At 39.4% G+C, this 20,019-nt stretch overlaps 2 protein-coding genes across 4 annotated transcripts in view; both read left to right on the top strand.

Annotated features, from left to right (window-relative positions):
* The first annotated feature begins 4,684 nt into the window (after positions 1 to 4,684).
* Positions 4,685 to 20,019, top strand: part of LOC122696520 (UDP-glucuronosyltransferase 2B4-like) — a 77,396-nt gene continuing 62,061 nt past the window's right edge. For all 3 annotated transcript variants that reach the window (XR_006341770.1, XM_043906601.1, XM_043906602.1), the window contains exons 1-2: positions 4,685 to 5,405; positions 6,219 to 6,367. Coding sequence is in view for 2 of the 3 variants with exons in the window: in XM_043906601.1 (XP_043762536.1) it covers positions 4,685 to 5,405; positions 6,219 to 6,367 (870 nt within the window). In the remaining variant the exon portion in view is untranslated. The remainder of the gene's footprint in view (positions 5,406 to 6,218; positions 6,368 to 20,019) is intronic.
* Positions 9,007 to 11,046, top strand: LOC122696523 (cytospin-A-like). Its single transcript, XM_043906605.1, has one exon. It carries the CDS (start codon positions 9,038 to 9,040, stop codon positions 9,587 to 9,589), a length of 552 nt encoding a protein of 183 aa, XP_043762540.1. The 5' UTR covers positions 9,007 to 9,037; the 3' UTR covers positions 9,590 to 11,046.

Genomic DNA, 20,019 nt, shown 5'->3' on the forward strand with positions numbered 1-20,019 from the left:
TGGACCTTTGTCAGCAAAGTAATGTGTATTTTTTTTTTTTTTAATTTATATTAGTTGGAAGCTAATTACTTTACAATATTCTAGAGGTTCTTGCTATACATTGATATGAATCAGCCATGGGTTTACATGTGTTCCCCATGCTGAGCCCCCCTCCCACCTCCTTCCCCATCCCATCCCTCTGAGTCATCCTAGTGCACCAGCCCTGAGCACTTGTCTCATGCATCAAACCTGGACTGGTGATCTGTTTCACAGTGGCTATTAACATGTTTCAGTGCTATTCTCTCAGATCATCCCACCCTTTCCTTCTCCCACAGAGTCCAAAAGTCTGTTCTATACATCTGTGTCTCTTTTTCTGTTTTGCATATAGGGTTATTGTTACCACTTTTCTAAATTCCACATATAAACATTAGTATACTGTATTGATGTTTATCTTTCTGACTTACTTCACTCTGTAGAATGGGTTCCAGTTTCATCCACCTCATTAGACCTGATTCAAATGTATCCTTTTTATTGACTGAGTAATATTCCATTTTGTATATGTACCACAGCTTTCTTATCCAGTCATCCACTGATGGGCATCTAGGTTGCTTCCATGTCCCGGCTATTATAAACAGTGCTGCGATGAACATTGGGGTGCATGTGTCTCTTTCAGATCTGGTTTCTTCAGTGTGTATGCCCAGGAGTGGGATTGCTGGGTCATATGGCATTTCTATTTCCAGCTTTTTTAAGGAATCTCCACACTGTTCTCCAGAGTGGCTGTACTAGTTTGCATTCATACCAACACTGTAAGAGGGTTCCCTTTTCTCCACACCCTCTCCAGCATTTATTGCTTGCAGACTTTTGGATAGCAGCCATTCTGACTGGAGTGGGATGGTACCTCATTGTGGTTTTGATTTGCATTTCTCTAATAATGAGTGACTTGAGTATCTTTTCATGTGTTTGTTAGCCGTCTTTATGTCTTCTTTGGAGAAATGTCTGTTTAGTTCTTTGGCCCATTTTTTGATTGGGTCATTTATTTTTCTGGAATTGAGCTGTAGGGGTTTCTTGTATGATTTTGAGATTAATTCTTTGTCAGTTGCTTCATTTGCTATTATTTTCTCCCAATCTGAGTGCTGTCTTTTCACCTTGTTTATAGTTTCCTTTGTTGTGCAAAAGCTTTTAAGTTTCACTAGGTCCCATTTGTTTATTTTTGCTTTTATTTCCCATATTCTGAGAGGTGGGTCATAGAGGATCCTGCTGTGATTTATGTTGGAGAGTGTTTTGCCTATGTTCTCCTCTAGGAGTTTTATAGTTTCTGGTCTTACATCTAGATCTTTGATCCATTTTGAGTTTATTTTTGTGTATCGTGTTAGAAAGTGTTCTGGTTTCATTCTTTTACAAGTGGTTGACCAGTTTTCCCAGCACCACTTGTTAAAGAGGTTGTCTTTTCTTCTTTGTATATTCTTGCCTCCTTTGTAGAAGATAAGGTATCAATACGTATGTGGATTTATCTCTGGGCTTTCTATTTTGTTACATTGACCTATATTTCTGTCTTTGTGCCAGTACCATACTGTCTTGAATACTGTGGCTTTGTAGTAGAGCCTGAAGAAAGGCAGGTTAATTCCTCCAGTTCCATTCTTCTTTCTTAAGATTGCTTTGGCTGTTTGAGGCTTTTTGTATTTCCATACAAATTCTGAAATTATTTGTTCTAGTTCTGTGAAAAATACCATTGGTAGCTTGATAGGGATTGCATTGAATCTACAGATTGCTTTGGGCAGTATACTCATTTCCACAATATTGATTCTTCCAATCCATTAACATGGTATATACAGTGTCTCTGCTTTTTAATGTGCTGTCTAGGTTGATCATGGTTTTTCTTTCAAGGAGCAAATGTCTTTTAATTTCATGGCTGTAGTCACCATCTGCAGTGATTTCAGAGCCCAAAAAAGTAATGTCTCTCCCTGTTTCCCCATCGATTTGTCATGACGTGATGGGACCGGATGCCATGATTTTAGTTTTCTGAATGTTGATTTTTAAGCAAAGATTTTCACTCAGCTCTTTCACTTTCATCAGGAGGCTCTTTAATTCTTCTTCACTCTCGGTCATAAACTAGGTGTCATCTGCATATCTGAGGTAATTGGTATTTCTCCCAGCAATCACTCTGCATATATGTCAAATAAGCAGGGTGACAATATACCGCCTTGATGTACTCCTTTCCCAATTTGGAAACAGTGGCTGATGACACATGTATTTACCTTGTGTATCAAAAGATGTAAAAGATTTATATCAAAATATGTATTAATGAGTGGATATATAACTGTCTTCTATAACATAAGCCAGTAAATATCAATTTTGAAAATTAGGACTAGCATAAAAAATGAAATTGTAAAATATATAATAAACTAAAGCTTTGTAAAACTTGTAAATTATGAATTTTTGTCAGTGGTATGTTTAAACCTCTGAGGGATGAGGATCGAAGGGGTATAAAAGTTAAGAAAATTAGAAAAAATAAAATAGAGAGATAAAGTATCTCAGTTATTAGAAATTTCCCACTCTCTTTTTTATTTAGAATAAAGACCATTTAGCAACTTTTTAAAATATCTGAATTTGGCAAGTAAAACAACATTCTTCTATGCCATTGTGTGTAAATGGTCTTGATTATATTCCATAGCTGATTGAATACAGTAATAAGTACGTACAATGTAAGTATTCCTACTGATGTCAGTGTGTTAGTAGTTATCCTTGCTTAAGATCACACATACTTTCTTCCTTACATGCCATATAGAAGATATTCAACTAGTTATCTGTTAATCTCTTGAATTCTAATGCTATAACTTTAAACTCAAGAATAAGGTATTTTTCTTACCCTAACAGGTTCTATGGAGATATCATGGCAAAAAACCAGATACCTTAGGACCCAACACTCGTCTGTATAACCCAGAGTGACCTTCTTGGTAAATATTGGCAGAACAAATGCTAAAAACATGATTAACAGCTGAGCAGAATGATAGTACTTCAATAAGAAACAAACTTATCAAGTGTTTATTATTAAAACATTCAGAAAGAAAACTTTACTTCTGTGTTTTTACTCCCAACAATAGAGGGGAGAAGGAAAACGTATCATAGTTGGCACTGTATTCTACCTGGTCATGTCCCTTATGCCCAGAATTAAAATATCTTCATTTTGCCTGTAATTGCTTCTAACAGTGAATAGCTTAATGGGTTATTGTTCTACTTCTGAATTCTTTCCTTACTCCTATTGCTTCTCCTGTGTAGGAGTATTTTAAATACTACTGATAAATAACAGCTCCTTCTTTATTACCAGTGACTCTCCATTTTCTACAGAAAAAATCCACAATCATTTTCGTGAACTGGTAGCATATTTCTTAATAAAATGAAGATTCTCCTTTCTTTGGTTCCACTGCCACTACCATTACCCTTTCTGTGACCTTGACACCATTCTCATCAGATTAAATGACTTCCTTAATCTTTATAGAGTATATTTCTGAATGCCCCCTTTTTTATGCATATGTGGTTTCTTTTACCCAGAGTGTTCTTTAAGTTGTTCATCTGCCAATCTTGAACTCACTTGTGAAGTTCAAGTGACAAAGCACTTCTTTCATGAAGTCTTCACTTAACACTCCTCAGACAGGAGTTTCTGGCTGTGAGTTCTGAAAGCAATTTAAATGCAGTTTCCTGTATGTAACCATCTGTTATCTTAAAAGCACACTGCTTTTTACAGTGCCTTATAATGCCATTTCACATTTTATTCTGAATTATAATTAACAATTTTACTGAGAGTCACTTAATACTAGGTCATCCAAAAGCCAAAGGCTTTATAACTCATGGTGGAAACATCGGCACTTACAAGGACATCTACCATGAGATCCCTATGGTGGATATCCCTGTGTTTGCTGATGAATCTGATAACATCGCCTGATGGACCACAGCACACCAGGCTTCCCTGTCCTTCACCATCTCCCAGAGTTTGCTCAAGCTCATGTCCATTGAGTCAGTGATCCTACCAAACCATCTCATCCTCTGTCTTTGCCTTCTGCTTTAACTGCTCACTGTCATCAGTAGGCAGATCGTTCACACAAAAAAATCAATATGGCAATAGTGATCATAAATTATACAATTGACCAGTCAAATTTCATTGATATCTTTAGTATTAATGCATTACACTCAAAAATCATAACACACATCCTCAGTCTTTGCAGACTGCAGGATTTCTGCTGCTTTTTCATTTTAGTCCAGAACTTTCCCAAAATAATTTACATTGGTTTGCAGTTGGTCATTTACTGTTTTTGCTGTTTCTCTGAGGGACACAATTGTTGTGACCTCATAACCCTCCATCTTGTTGATGTCACCTTATCTCTAATTCTGTGTCACAGCGACTGCAGATGCAAGAGCCTCTCACTTGCTATTGTTTTACACTAGTCTTCTTTCTCACAAAATATAATTGATGTGTGTGTACAAGATGGGTGACAGCACTGAAAAATCAATACTAAACACACTGTATAATCTTGAAGTGTTCTGCACTTTGTCTTTTCGTTGGATTTCCACATCTGCTGACTATTCATGTAATCTACTTTTTTAAGGAATAGAAGTTATCATTTAACTTCTGGTTCATTTCTTCTGGATATAAGCCTGAGCAATAGCAAAAGTTTACAGTAATTATTTAAAAGTACTACATACGAGCAAGATGTCTATGAAAAGGCTCTCGCTTCTGCTGCTGCTACAGCTGACTTGCTACTTTAGCACTGGGAGCTGTGGAAAGGTGCTGGTGTGGCCAGTGAAATTTAGTCACTGGCTGAATATAAAGACAATTCTGGATGAACTTGTCACAGGGGGTCATGAAATGACTGTTCTGATATCTTCAGCTTCCACTATTACTAATTCCAGCAAACCATCGACCATGAAATTTGAGACTTTCCCTGTATCTTTAACAAAAAACGATTATGAGAATTTGATGGAGTTTCTTCTTGAGAAATTGACGTATGTGGCGAAAGGTTCCTTTTGGACCTATCTTTCAGCAGTGAAAATGTCATTTTCGGAATTTTATGATGCTGCTATAACTATGTGTAAATACGCTGTTTCCAACAAGAAATTAATGACAAAACTAGAGGAATCAAGGTTTGATATCCTTATTGCAGATGCCGTTGGACCCTGTGGTGAACGGCTGGCTGAATTACTTAAAATACCATTCGTGTACAGTCATCACACCTCACCTGGCCATATAATTGAAAAGAATAGCGGAAGACTTCCATTCCCACCATCTTATGTACCTGTTATGTTTTCAGAATTAAGTGATCGCATGACATTCATGGAGAGGATCAAAAATATGTTATGTACACTTTATTTTGACTTTTTCTTCCAGACATACAATGAGAAGAAGTGGAATCAGTTTTACAGTGAAGCACTAGGTAAGTTGGGCTTCCTGATAGCTCAGTGGTAAAGAATCTACTGCCAATGCAGGAGACACCAGTTCGATCCTTTGGTCAGGAAGATCCCTTGGAAAAGGAAATGGCATACAATTCCAGTGTTTTTGCCTGGGAAATCCCATGGACAGAGAAGCCTGTTGGGCTATATCCCACGGTGTTGAAAAGAGTCAGTGGTAACTTAGCAACCAAACAACTAGGTAAGTCATGTTTTTAGTTGGTTTCATTAAGTCCTATTTTTCCTAGTGCCTTGGAAGTTGAGTTTGTATAAATATAAATTCACAAAACTTTATCTCAAATAAGTGAAACAGTGAAATAAAAATATTAAATGACCCTCAATCTAACAAATATTATGAAAACACTTAAATTATAGGGTAGGGGAAAGCCCATTACTAGTATCAGATACCAGGAAGTCATTTACCACAAATTGAAGTACCTAGGATTTCTGCAAGTGACTATCCAACTTACAAAATTCTTCTTTTTTTAACTTAAAATCATTAGGAATCTCATAAACTGTCTTGATAAATGAAGACATGTACATTGAGAGTTATACACATATTTGTGGTACAAATATCCTGTTAGCTTTTAGAAATTGTTTCTACTTGTGTAGAAAAAGATGTTTTCCAGATCTATTTTATTATCCTATACTATGCTATGTTATATATTTATCAAACAACAGACACATTCAAACATCTTTAGCCACAGCATCTCAAGTTGCTTTACAAAAATTATCTGATATACACACATGACAATAGTCTCATTTGATCAAATATTTGTTGGTTTCCATTTTACTTTCAGGAAGACCTATTACCTTATCAGAAACAATGGGGAAAGCTGAAATGTGGCTCATTCGAACTTACTGGGACTTTTCATTTCCTCGTCCACTACTCCCAAATGTTGAATTTGTTGGAGGCCTCCACTGCAAGCCTGCCAAGCCCCTGCCCAAGGTCACCTACTCCTCCTTGTTGCTCTTTGTGAATGTTGTGTTTTCAATAGGAATCATTCTGTATTCTTTCTTTGGAATGTTTGATTACAGGTAGTCAGATGTGGGAACCTGGATAAAGTGACCTTCCACCTAGAAAGTGATGTATTTCTATATCAACACAGCTATCTGAATTTCATTATCATTACAGAATAAACTCCCTAGAGTACATTGGACACTTTAATAATACATCAATTAAATACAACTTCATTATTCAACACATAGAGAAGCATCATTCGTTAAAGAACAGTTATATTATACTTTTACATAAAAATATATATTTTATATAAATAAAATAATAGTTTTATTATCATCTGGTGATGCCATCCAACCATCTCATCTCACTATAATATGTTACATTACTATTGTATTATAATTATTATAGGATAATTTTGTATATAGCATATTCCAGAAGTGAGTATGAACATAGACAAATGGTGTAGGCACAGTTTCTACCACCTGACAGTCCACCTGGAATGACAGAACACAATCAAATTGTAAAAAATGTTATAATATGCAAAGACCAGAGTGTTAAAGAAATATTCAGCATGAATCATAGAAATTATCTCTGATTCATAGAAAATTATGAGATATGAAGGATGCTCAGAAATAAACAGAAGGAATAGGGCAGGGGTGGAAGAAGATAATGGGCTTCCCTCATAGCTCAGTTTAAAGAAGATATAAAAGAAATTAGGTGGAGTAGTAATGACAGTTGCCAAGAAGTCCAAGTTTAGTCTAGATAGGAAAAGGCTGAATAAAGAATAAGATGATGCTGATGAGGTAAGTTGCAAACAGATAATTATAAAGATTTGAAACATCTAGTAGGGGCATTGGGAAGAATATTGAAAGGAATAAGAGAGAAAGAGATGGTGGTGGTGGTTTAGTCTCTAAATCGTGTCAGACTCTTGCAATCCCATGGACTATCGACTGCCAGGCTCCTCTCTCCATGGGATTCTCCAAGTGTGAATACTAGAGCAGGTTGCCATTTCCTTCTCCAGAGGATCTTCCCAACCCAAGAATCGAGCCCGGGTCTCCTGCATTGCAGGCAGATTCTTTACTGACTGAGCTATGACAAAAGTCCTGAGAAAGAGATAGTCATATATAATGTAAAAATAAAAAGCAAGACGTAGTCACTGGGTTGGATTGTAAATGGTTAACAGTAGGAAGAGACCATTTAACAGATTGTTGCTAGATACAGACAATAATGAGTGAAAACTAGAGTACGGTGTTCACAGAGATATCACATTAACTCATTTTTTTCTTTATTTTAAATTAATTAATTTATATTAATTGGAGGATAATTACTTTACATTACTGTAGTGGGTTTTGCCATATATTGACATGAATCCGGATGATTTACTTTAAATAAATTTAAATAAATCTCTAGGTTGGGGATAAAAACATATATTCATATATATATACTCATTTATATTGTTGGAAAAAGGCATTTATTTTAACTAGTGCACTGGTGAAAAGCCTTAAAACTTACAAAAATACTTTAGTATTTCATCTCCTTCATCTGATCATCAAAACCGTAAAACTTCCTAACATTAAAAAGCTTACATTAAATGCTGCTGCTGCTAAGTCACTTCAGTCATCTCTGACTTTTTGTGACACTATAGACTGTAGTCCTCCAGGCTCCTCTGTCCACAGGATTCTCCAGGCAAGAATACTGGAGTGGGTAGCTATTCCCTTTTCCAGGAGGTCTTCCTGACCCAGGGATCAAATCCTGGTTTCCTGCACGCCAGGCAGATTCTTTACCATCTGAGCCACTAGGAAAGCCCAAACAATGTTAGATTATACTAAATCAGATATACTAAAATATTTACTTGGAAAAAACCAAACATAATAAGATCACAGTTTTCTTGAAGGTTAAAAAAGTATAAGCTAGAATTACAATTTTCAGGATGTATATCATAGTGTATATTTGATTATAGGAATAGAGTAAAGTTTAAAATGAAAGCACAGATTTTAGCATAATGTCTTCAAGGTCCACCCATGTTGTCAAAAATGGAAGGATTTCCTTCTTTCTCGTGGGTGAATAACATTCCATTCTGAGCATGCCTGTCTGTCTGTGTGTGTGTATGTCTGTGTGTATCTATGAAACATCTTTAAATAATTCATCCATAGGTGGGCACTTAAGTTTTTTTTCCCTTAGCTAATTGTGAATAATGCTGCAGTCAATATGGGAGCACATATACCTCTTCACTATCCTGTTCTTATTTCCTTTGACTATATACCCGGAAGTAGAATTGCCAGATCACACAATAGATGTATCCTTAATTGTTTTAAGATCCTTCAATTTATGTTCCATAAGGGCTAAACCAATTTACATTCCCACTGAGAGTGTACAAGCTTTCACTTTTCTCCACATTCTCACAACACTTTTTTCTTCTTGGTTATAGACTTTCTAATAGGGGTGAGGTAATATTTGATGATTTCTGATTGTGATTTTGAAATACATTTCCCGGATGATTACTGATGTTGAGTATCAGGAGTATCACTTCACTGATTAAATTTATTTCTAGTTATTTTCTTGCTTTTGATGCTATTGTAAATTGGATAGTTTTTTTTCAGATGTTTCATTAATAGTACCCAGACCAGCCGACCTGCTTCTCTGCCGAGAGTACCTGCCATGGAGAGCGCAAAGACCATCTCAGTGTCCAGGCGGAGCAGCGAGGAGATGAAGCGTGAAGTGTCAGCCCCCGAGGGCGCGTCGCCCGCCGCGCTCATGGCCATGGGGGCCGCCTCGCCGCAGCTGCCGCTCTCCTCCTCGCCCACGGCCTCCGTGACCCCCACCGCCCGCAGCCGCATCAGGGAAGAAAGGAAGGCTCCTCTGTCGGCCTTGGCAAGAGAATATGGGGGGTCCAAGAGGAACGCCTTGCTGAAGTGGTGTCAGAAGAAAACCGAGGGCTATCAGAACATTGACATCACCAATTTCAGCAGCAGCTGGAACGATGGGCTGGCCTTCTGCGCCCTGCTGCACACCTACCTCCCCGCGCACATCCCCTACCAGGAGCTCAGCAGCCAGGAGAAGCGGAGGAACTTCACTCTGGCCTTCCAGGCGGCCGAGAGCGTCGGTATCAAGTCCACACTGGACATCAGCGAGATGGTGCGGACCGAGCGGCCGGACTGGCAGAGTGTGATGCTCTACGTGACTGCCATCTACAAGTACTTCGAGACCTGAGCGCCCGCCACCCGTCACGGGGCCCAGCAAGCTTCCTGTGCCCCAGCCGCCCGCCCCACGGGGACTCGGCCTGCAGCCCGACCCGCTCGCCCACCCGGGTCGGAGCCGTGGCGGGAGGCTCGTCCTCCGCCAGCCGGAGCACTGGGCTTCCTGCGCCCACAGCCCCGGGAAGCACCTCGGCTGCCCACCCGAGAACCAGGGTCGGGAGCCTGCCGGGACCTGCCTGCCTCCTGCCCCCAGGCTCCCGTGCGCAGACACGTTGCTGCCCTCCAGCCCCAGGGGCCTGGGAACCCGGTGCTGGCCTCAGGGTCCTGATAGAGGAGTCCTCCACAAGCGGTTCTTGGGCTAGAAAGTGCGTTTCTTACGAGCAATATTGGGGGAAGGGCTCCTGTTCTCTCAGCACCACTGTTAAATTGTTTTAGTAAACATAGCAATGAAACAGCGTCTGGACGTGAGGCGGGGAAACAGGACCAGCGTCGCCAGAAACGGGAGGAAAAGCCGAGCGAGCCGAGGCCCAGACACTGCGGCTTCAGCCCCTGCAGCGCTTGGACATGGCCTGCCTCCGGCGGGGTGGACAAAAGTGCCTTAGCTCTGCAGGCCGGGCCCGCATCCCGATGACCAACCTTGGCCCGTCCTGGGGCCCAGGAGCTGCTGGGGTGACCCGTGTCCAGAGCCCAGACTGGCAGGCGGAAGGACGGCCCGCACCCCGGGGGCTCGGGGCGAGGAGGCAGCCACGCGGCGGGCGCTGCAGCTCCGTGGGGTGAGAGGCTGTGGGTGAAGCGCCGTTGTTAGCTGTGGAGCAGCGCCCGGCCGGAGCCCAGGCCCCCAAGGACGCCTGCCGGGCCTGCCCTCACATCTGCGGGCGCCACTGTGCCCACCCGGTGGCCGTCAGGGAGACGGGCCGCCCTCCACGTCTCCCCTCGGCTCCTCTCTCCCCCACGCTCACGGCAGCCTGCGTGCCCAGCCTGTGGCCACGATTGAGTCTATTTATTAAGTGGGGGCCGCTTTCCTGTCCGGCGGAGACCTCCCTGGGTCTGCAGGCCGCTCGCTGTCCCTGGGGACGCCTGCCGCAGGGCCGGGGGTGGGGGCCCCGGCGTCCCCTGGAGGAGGGCCCGGCTTCAGCCCAGGGCTGGTGGGGCTGCAAGGGGGTCTCCCGGGGGCCCTGCTGCCTCTGACGACAGCCCATGTGGCCAGGCCCTCGGTCCCCACGGGGGTCCTGTGAGGAGACTGCAGGAGGCTGGCCAGGACTACTGGCTGTGAGGGGCCGTCTGGATGGCCTGGGGCCCAGCCTGCCTGCAGCTAGCATGCCAGGGGCCGCCTGCCTCCTCCCGCCAAGCACAAGCTTCCTGCAAAAGGACCCGTGGGCTTCCTCTTGACCACAGGCTTCTGCTGACTGACAATACCCTAAATTTTGTTCTATTAAATACTCTTGAATGTATTAAAAGTGTTGTAACACACACACAAAAAAAATAGTACACAGAAATGAAGTAGAATTCTATATAGTGATTTTATATCTTACAAATTTACTGAATTTGTTAATTAGTTCAGGTTTTTTTGTTGTTGTTGAATCTGTGAGATTTTCTGTACAAAAAAAAAAAAAAATCATGTTCTCTGTGAAAAATAAAAATTTTACTTCTTCCTTTCCATTTAGGATGTCTTTTATTTCTTTGTCTCACCTAGTTGCTCTAGCAAGAACTTCTACTACTATATTGAATCAGTGTGGGAGTAGGCATCCTTATTTTCTTTCTGATTAGAGAAAAAGCTTTCAAGTGTTCACTGTTGAGTATAACGTTAGCTTTGGGTTTCTCATATATGTTCTTTATTACATTGAGGTATTTTCCTTCTATACCCTATATGTTGAGGGTTTCAGCATGAAAGAATGTCATACCCTGTCAAATGTTTTTTGGACATCTATTGAGATAATCAAGCTATTTTATAGTTCATTCTATTTATCCTTGCAACCCAGAGATAAATCTCACTTGGTCTTAGTATATAATTCTTTTAATGTGTTCTTGAATTTGGCTTGTTGATATTTTGTTGAGAATTTTTGCATCACTACTCAATCTGGATATTGACTTTAGTTTTATCTTCTTGTAATGTCCGTATCTATTTGGTATCATGATCATGATGATGACCTTGTAGGATGAGTTTGGAAATGTTCCTACCTTCCTCTTTAATTTTTAAAGATTTTTTTTTAAGAACTGGCATGAATTTTTCTATAATATATCATAGAATATGTCAGTGAAGCCATCAGGTCCTGGGCTTTTGTGTGTTGATAGGTTATTGATTACCAATTCAATTTCTTTACTTATTAGGAGTGTTCAGATTTTCTACTTCTTCCTGATTCAGTCTTGGTAGGTTTTGTTTTTAAGAAGTTCTCCACTCTTCTCATATATGTATTAATAATTTCTTAGCTTGTAATTATTCATGGTAGTCTCAGAAACCTATGTATTTTTTCAGTATCAGTTGTAATGTCTCCATTTCATTTCTAATCTTATTTATTTGAGTCACTTTTTTTCTTGATTAGTCCAACTAAAGGTTTTCAATTTTGTTTATCTTTTTGACAAGACACAGAAGAACAAATACTGTAAGATATCACTTGTATATGAAATCTAAAAATGCTGAACTTGTAATAACAGAGAGTAATATGGTGGTTGCCAGGACTGAGAGGGGGGAGAACAGGAGAAATGTTGTTTAAGGATACAAATTTGCATTTCTTAGTAAATAAGTACTAGAGATCTAAGGTACAGAGTAGTGAATATGCATACATGCCCAGTCATGTCTGACTCTTTGCGACCCTGTGAACTATAGCCAGCCAGTCTCGTCTGTTGATGGGATTTCCCAGGCAGGAATATTGGGGTGGGATGCCATTTGAAATTTGGAATTATTCTAGTATAGAAAGTAACTTCTCTTTAATCAGAAAGGCTCAAGGACTACAAAGCAAAATAATTCAGAAACAATTCCAGGCAAATATGGATTCACCAGGAGCTTTATTTAGGTAGAAGTGAATTACTCAAAGGCTGACCAGACCTGTGCTGCAGGAAGCCCTGGACACCTCTTCCTCTGTGGAGCAGGTGCCCCCAGCAGGACTCATTGAAGTCATGCTGAAGGTCCTTCACTGCAGTTAGACATAGCACATCCATCTGTGACATTCATTATATAAGTTCAGGACAAAGGTATGATATGTAAAGACACACAGCAGTATGGTGGCTCAAATAAGTAACTATACAAGAGTAACTTTGGATTATAAACAGAACTCACAGAACTATTTCCTAGAACACCCAAGCTATAATAATTGACTCCTCAAGTCAGTAGTTAGTAATTTAGACGGAGAGTTTGGAAATCATGACAAAGTTTAAGGTGAAGGATAGGATTACAGAGCTGAATGAATGACATAAAGTGATTAGGATCATATTTTTTTTTTCATAGTGCTCATAGTCAGGAAATGAAATATTGATGAATAACCTAAAATAATTCTCAAAAAGCCTGTCTGGAATAAATAAATGATTTAGTAGAATTATAACAACAAAGAACCAAAGGGAGTTGAATCCTGCAAGTAACTTCCTTCCAAGAATCTATGTTAGTAATTAACATCATGATTAATGAAGAGCCTGAGGATAATATAGCTTAATAGTATCTTCTTGTCACTACTGAGTACTGGCTCTATCTTATTTCCTGCTTATACAGAAACACATTTGCACAAATACATATAATGGAAGAATTTGACCTCATATCACCCATTCCTTTCCCAGGATCTCAAGGATGAAAAATACTTTTTTTTTTTTTAAAGGGAACATTTAAAAAAATAATATGAAGTTCCCCAAAAAAAAATTTTTAATGATTTTTTTATTGCTGAATATTTATTAACACAACTGACCAAAGTCCAAGAGGTGAAGTTAACATGTTCAAGAGAATTGGGGGAGTGGGGTGGGTGAGGGAGGGAAATCACTCTATTAGCTAACTGTATAGTATGTCATAAGAATAATGTGCACATTCTAACATAAAACCTGTCTATGCATAGAGGTCAGCAATTCCTTTCCTGGGTTTATATCCAAAATAATTGAAATTGGGATCTCAATGAGATATCTGTACAACATATGCATAAAAGCTGTATTCAAAGGAGCCAAGAGGTTGAAGCAACCCAAATGTCCATCAACAGAGGAAGCAATAAACAAAATGTCATATATACAAATAATGGAATATTACTCACCTTTAAAAGGAAATTCTGACACATGTCACAACATCAATGAACCTTACATTAAGGGGAAATAACTAGTCAGAAAAAGACAAATACTGTACAATTCAACTTATAAGAAGTATCCAGACTAATCTCACTTACATAAACAGAGGAGAATGAAATTTGCCAAAGGCTGGAGAAAGAGGAAAGTAGAGTTTCTTAATGATCATAGACTTCCAGTCTTGTCCGATGAAAAAGTTCTGGAGATTGGTTGCACCATGTGAATATACTTAACACTAATATACTATACACTTAGGAACAATTAAGAAAGCAAATTTTATGCCATGTGTATCTTACCACAATATACTTGTAGGAAATCACTACTCTAGTATCTTGAGCAATTTCTGATTTTCTCTCTTTAGTTGCTTGTAGCAATTCCTTCAATAATGTATGCTATGCTGCTGCTCTTTTGTGATGAAGCAAATTCTTTTTTCACAGGAAATGGAAGAGTTTGTGCAGATGGTATTGTGGTGTTTTCTTTGGGGTCAATGGTCAGTAACATGTCAGAAGACAGAGCCAAGGTGATTGCATCAGCCCTCGCTCAAATTCCACAAAAGGTAGATACAATAACTTAGTCATGGAAAACTATTTAATGAGTCTGTTAAACTCTGTAAAGATCTGATTTTAGACATTTACTATCAGAAAGGTAAATAATATGATAGCAGCAATTTATCTCATATCTATACATATGCATAGATATGTATACATAAACCAAAATATACAGGGCAGGTGCTACTGCAGTACAGGGAGTGCCTTTGATCCATGATAATTTTAATTATTCAACATAGTAATCAAAAAGAATGATATTTAAGAGACACAGTGTGAATTTTGGTGTTATTAATACAATGGTAACATGGGCAGGAAGATTAACCAGTAAATTCTGCTTTGTCACTTGTTCCTTTTCCTTGAAGGACTCCTGAGGACACAACAAACACAGATGCTCTCTGGAGTTAAATTTTAACAATGAATGTAGTCATGCGATATTGATTCAAGTCAAACAATTACACTGTTCATTGTTTTTCAAAGTAGTGCTTAATAATTTGTAATTTAAAAGAACATACTTCTTTGACAGCACTAATTAACTTATTATTAAAAATATTTACTGTTGTTCAGTCATTAAGTTATCTGAATCATTGCAATCCCATGGACCTCAGCATGCTAGGCTCCCCTGTCCTTCACTATTACCCAGGGTTTGCTCAGATTCATGTCCATTGATTTAGTGATGCTATCTAACCATGTCATCCTCTGCCAGCCCTTCTCCTTTTGCCTTCAACCTTTCCCAGATCAGGGTCTCTTCCAATGAGTTATCAGGTGGCCAGAGTATTGGAGCTTCAGCATCAGCACTTCCAATGAATATTCAAGATTGGGTTCATTAAAGATTGACTGGTTTGATGTCCTTGCAGTCCAAGGGATTCTCAAGAATCTTCTCCAGCACCATAATTCAAAGGCATCAGTTCTTCAGTGCTTAAAGCTGTAAAGGGTATGCCTACAATGTGGGAGACCTGGGTTCTATCCCTGGATCAGCAAGATCCCCTGGAGAAGGAAATGGCAACCCACTCCAGTACTCTTGCCTGGAAACTCCCATGGATACAGGAGCCTGGTAAGCTGCAGTCCGTGGAGTCCCAAAGAGTCAGACACGACTGAGTGACTTCAACTTATCTTACCTTACCTACCCTTCTTTACTGCCCAACTCTCGTATCCATACATGATTACTGGAAAAAAAAAAAATGGCTTTGATTATATGGACCTTTTTTGGCAGAGTGATGTCTCTGCTTCTAATACTCTGTCTAGATTTGTCTTAGCTTTTCTTCCAAGAAGCAAGTGTCTTTTCATTTCATGGCTGCAGTCACAATCCACAATGATTTTGGAGAGCAAGAAGATAAAATATGTCACAGCTTCCACATTTTCCCCATATATTTGCCATGAAGTGATGGGACCAGATGCCATGGAGTTATTGTTTTGAATGTTGGGTTTTTGGTTTTTTTTTTTTATTATTATTATTTTTTCCAGTGGGTTTTGTCATACATTGATATGAATCAGCCATGGATTTACATGTATTCCCAATCCCGATCCCCCCTCCCACCTCCCTCTCCACCCGATTCCTCTGGGTCTTCCCAGTGCACCAGGCCCGAGCACTTGTCTCATGCATCCCACCTGGGCTGGTGATCTGTTTCACCATAGATAGTATACATGCTGTTCTTTTGAAATATCCCACCCTCACATTCTTCCACAGAGTTCAAAAGTCTGTTCTGTATTTCTGTGTCTCTTTTTCTGTTTTGCATATAGGGTTATCGTTATCACCTTTCTAAATTCCATATATATGTGTTAGTATGCTGTAATGTTCTTTATCTTTCTGGCTTACTTCACTCTGTAGAATGGGCTCCAGCTTCATCCATCTCATTAGGACTGGTTCAAATGAATTCTTTTTAGTGGCTGAGTAATATTCCATGGTGTATATGTACCACAGCTTCCTTATCCATTCATCTGCTGATGGGCATCTAGGTTGCTTCCATGTCCTGGCTATTATAAACAGTGCTGCGATGAACATTGGGGTGCACGTGTCTCTTTCAGATCTGGTTTCCTCAGTGTGTATGCCCAGAAGTGGGATTGCTGGGTCATATGGCAGTTCTATTTCCAGTTTTTTTTTTTTTTTCTTTTTTTTAAATTTATTTATTTATTTATTTATTTATTTTTTGTCATACATTGATATGAATCAGCCATAGATTTACACGTATTCCCCATCCCGATCCCCCCTCCCACCTCCCTCTCCACCCGATTCCTCTGGGTCTTCCCAGTGCACCAGGCCCAAGCACTTGTCTCATGCATCCCACCTGGGCTGGTGATCTGTTTCACCATAAATAGTATACATGCTGTTCTTTTGAAATATCCCACCCTCACATTCTCCCACAGAGTTCAAAAGTCTATTCTGTATTTCTGTGTCTCTTTTTCTGTTTTGCATATAGGGTTATCGTTACCATCTTTCTAAATTCCTTATATATGTGTTAGTATGCTGTAATGTTCTTTATCTTTCTGGCTTACTTCACTCTGTATAAGGGGCTCCAGTTTCATCCATCTCATTAGAACTGATTCACATGTATTCTTTTTAACGGCTGAGTAATATTCCATGATGTATATGTACCACAGCTTCCTTATCCATTCGTCTGCTGATGGGCATCTAGGTTGCTTCCATGTCCTGGCTATTATAAACAGTGCTGCAATGAACATTGGGGTGCATGTGTCTCTTTCAGACCTGGTTTCCTCAGTGTGTATGCCCAGGAGTGGGATTGCTGGGTCATATGACAGTTCTATTTCCAGTTTTTTAAGAAATCTCCACACTGTTCTCCATAGTGGCTGTACTAGTTTGCATTCCCACCAACAGTGTAAGAGGGTTCCCTTTTCTCCACACCCTCTCCAGCATTTATTGCTTGTAGACTTTTGGATAGCAGCCATCCTGACTGGCATGCAATGGTACCTCATTGTGGTTTTGATTTGCATTTCTCTAATAATGAGTGATGTGGAGCATCTTTTCATGTGTTTGTTAGCCATCTGTATGTCTTCTTTGGAGAAATGTCTGTTTAGTTCTTTGGCCCATTTTTTGATTGGGTCATTTATTTTTCTGGAATTGAGCTGCAGGAGTTGCTTGTATATTTTTGAGATTAATCCTTTGTCTGTTTCTTCATTTGCTATTATTTTCTCCCAATCTGAGGACTGTCTTTTCACCTTACTTATAGTTTCCTTTGTAGTGCAAAAGCTTTTAAGTTTCATTAGGTCCCATTTGTTTATTTTTGCTTTTATTTCCAATATTCTGGGAGGTGGGTCATAGAGGATCTTGCTGTGATTTATGTCGGAGAGTCCACCCATACATTTCTACTGCCCCAAATATGGTAACCAATGAATTGTTCTCTATGTCTGCAAGTCTGTGATAATATTTTGATTCTATCACTGATAAATGGTAAACAATGAAAACATACTAATTTATTCAATTACAGCTATGTAGATACTATTTACAAAGGTAGGTATATTCTGAATTCCTTTCATTGTCCTTGTTTTTGCCTTACTTGAAGAGGTATTTTGAGATATTACTGTTTAAAAGTCAAATTTATGAAGCCAAAAATATTTGATTTCCAAATCACTTCAGAATATACACGAATTTCAGTAACACAATTAAATTAATATCACAACTGTGATATATATGTTTCCCCTTTATTCATAATGCCTTTATAAAGAAAACATTTTGAGAATTTGTCAGTAATAGTAACACAGTGTGTATCTGTGTTTTATAAGCAGTGTTATGTAAATTTAATCTTAGCACAGCTATTGTCCTAAATGAACAGCAAAGATATTACATTCAGTTCAGTTCAGTCGCTCAGGCATGTCCAGTTCTTTGCGACCCCATGAACTGCAGCACGCCAGGCCTCCCTGTTCGTCACCAACTCCCAGAGCCTACCCAAACTCATCGACTGGTTTTATCTCCTTGCAAGTTTGGTCTCCTCAAGTGAGTCTCCTCACTTGAGTCTCCTCAAGTGAGTCTCCTCACTTGAGTCTCCTCAAGTGACTCTCCTCACTTGAGTCTCCTCAAGTGACTCTCAAGAGTCTTCTCCAATTCAAAAGTATCAATTTTTCAGCGTTCTGCCTTCTTCATGGTTCAACTCTCACATCTGTACATGACTACTGGAAAAACCATACTTTGGCTATGTGGGCCTTTGTCAGCAAAGTGATGTCTCTGCTTTTTAATATGCTGTCTATGTTTGCTATACCTTTCCTTCCAAGGAGCAAGCATCTCTTAATTTCATGGCTGCAGTCACCATCCCCAGTGATTTTGGAGCCTAAGAAAATAATATCTGTTTCCATTTCAACTTTTTTCCTTTCTAATTACCCTGAAGTAATGGGACAGGATGCCACGATCTTAGTTTTCTGAATGTTGATTTTTAAGCTCTAGGTAAGTGACTATACCATTGTGGTTATCCAGGTCATATTAATATTTTTTGTATAGTTCTTCTGTGTATTCTTGCTACCCCTTCTTAATCTCTTCTGCTTCTGTTAGGTCCTTACCATTTCTATCCTTTATTGTACCCATCCTAGCATGAAATGTTCCCTTGATATCTCCAAATTTTTTGTAAAGAGATTTCTAGTCTTTCCCATTCTATTGTTTTCTTCTGATTCTTTGCTTTGTTCACTTAAACGGCCTGGAACTTTGCATTCTCTGGAACACTGCATTCAGTTGGGTATATCTTTCCCTTTCTTCCTTGCCTTTTGCTTTTCTTCTTTTCTCAGCTATTTATAAAGACTTCTCAGACAACCGCATTGCCTTCTTGTATTTTTTCTCTCTCTTTTTTTTTTTTTTCCCCTTGAGAGTACAGAACTTCTCCATTTTCGGTGCAAAGAATATAATCAGTCTGATTTTTATTCTGACCATTTGGTGATTTCCATATGTAGAGTTGTCTCTTGTGTTGTTGGATAAACGTTTTTGCTATGACCAGTGTGTTCTCTTGACAAAACTCTGTTAGCCTTTGCCCTGCTTCATTTTGCACTCCAAGACCAAACTTGCCCGATACTCCAGGTATCTCTTGACTTCCTACTTAGCATTTCAATTCCCTATCATGAAAAGGACATCTACAATCCCACAGCTTCCAGAAACAGAACCACAATCACAGAAAGCTAACAAAAATGATCACATTCTGCTGTGGTGAAGGGACTAGTGAACTCAATGAAGCTCTGAGCCATGCTGTATAAGGCCACCCAAGACAGACAGGTTGTGGCAGAGAGTTATAACAAAAAGTGGTACGCTGGAGAAGAGAATGGCAAACCACTCCAGTATTCTTGCCTGGAGAACTCCATGAACAGAATGAAAAGTCAAACATACTGTTACTTAACACATATTAAGTAACTTCCTTATTGGAGCCTATTCCTATCATATTACAAAACTGTCTCCAGATTACTGCACTCCTCTCAAAAACACAGCACTCCTCCTGTGTTTTGACAGAAAAGGGAGAGACGTTGCCTCCGTTGTTATTGCTTACAGTGTCATCTTGTAACACTTTGTGATTTAGAGTTCTTGAGCTATATCTCTTTATTCTCCCTTCTTTCTTGTCTATTAGTCTATTATCATTTCAACAGTAGAAATGAATGTAATTGCAGTGCCTGGAAGTAAAACGTTGAGCCTTCTCCAGAGTCTTTTAGAACAAGAACCACA

Source organism: Cervus elaphus, chromosome 6, assembly GCF_910594005.1.
Source record: "Cervus elaphus chromosome 6, mCerEla1.1, whole genome shotgun sequence".
Taxonomy (NCBI): domain Eukaryota; kingdom Metazoa; phylum Chordata; class Mammalia; order Artiodactyla; family Cervidae; genus Cervus; species Cervus elaphus.

Excerpts from the sequence above, each read along its gene's own strand:
- LOC122696523 (XM_043906605.1), top strand. The coding sequence starts at position 9,038 with ATGGAGAGCGCAAAGACCATCTCAGTGTCCAGGCGGAGCAGCGAGGAG.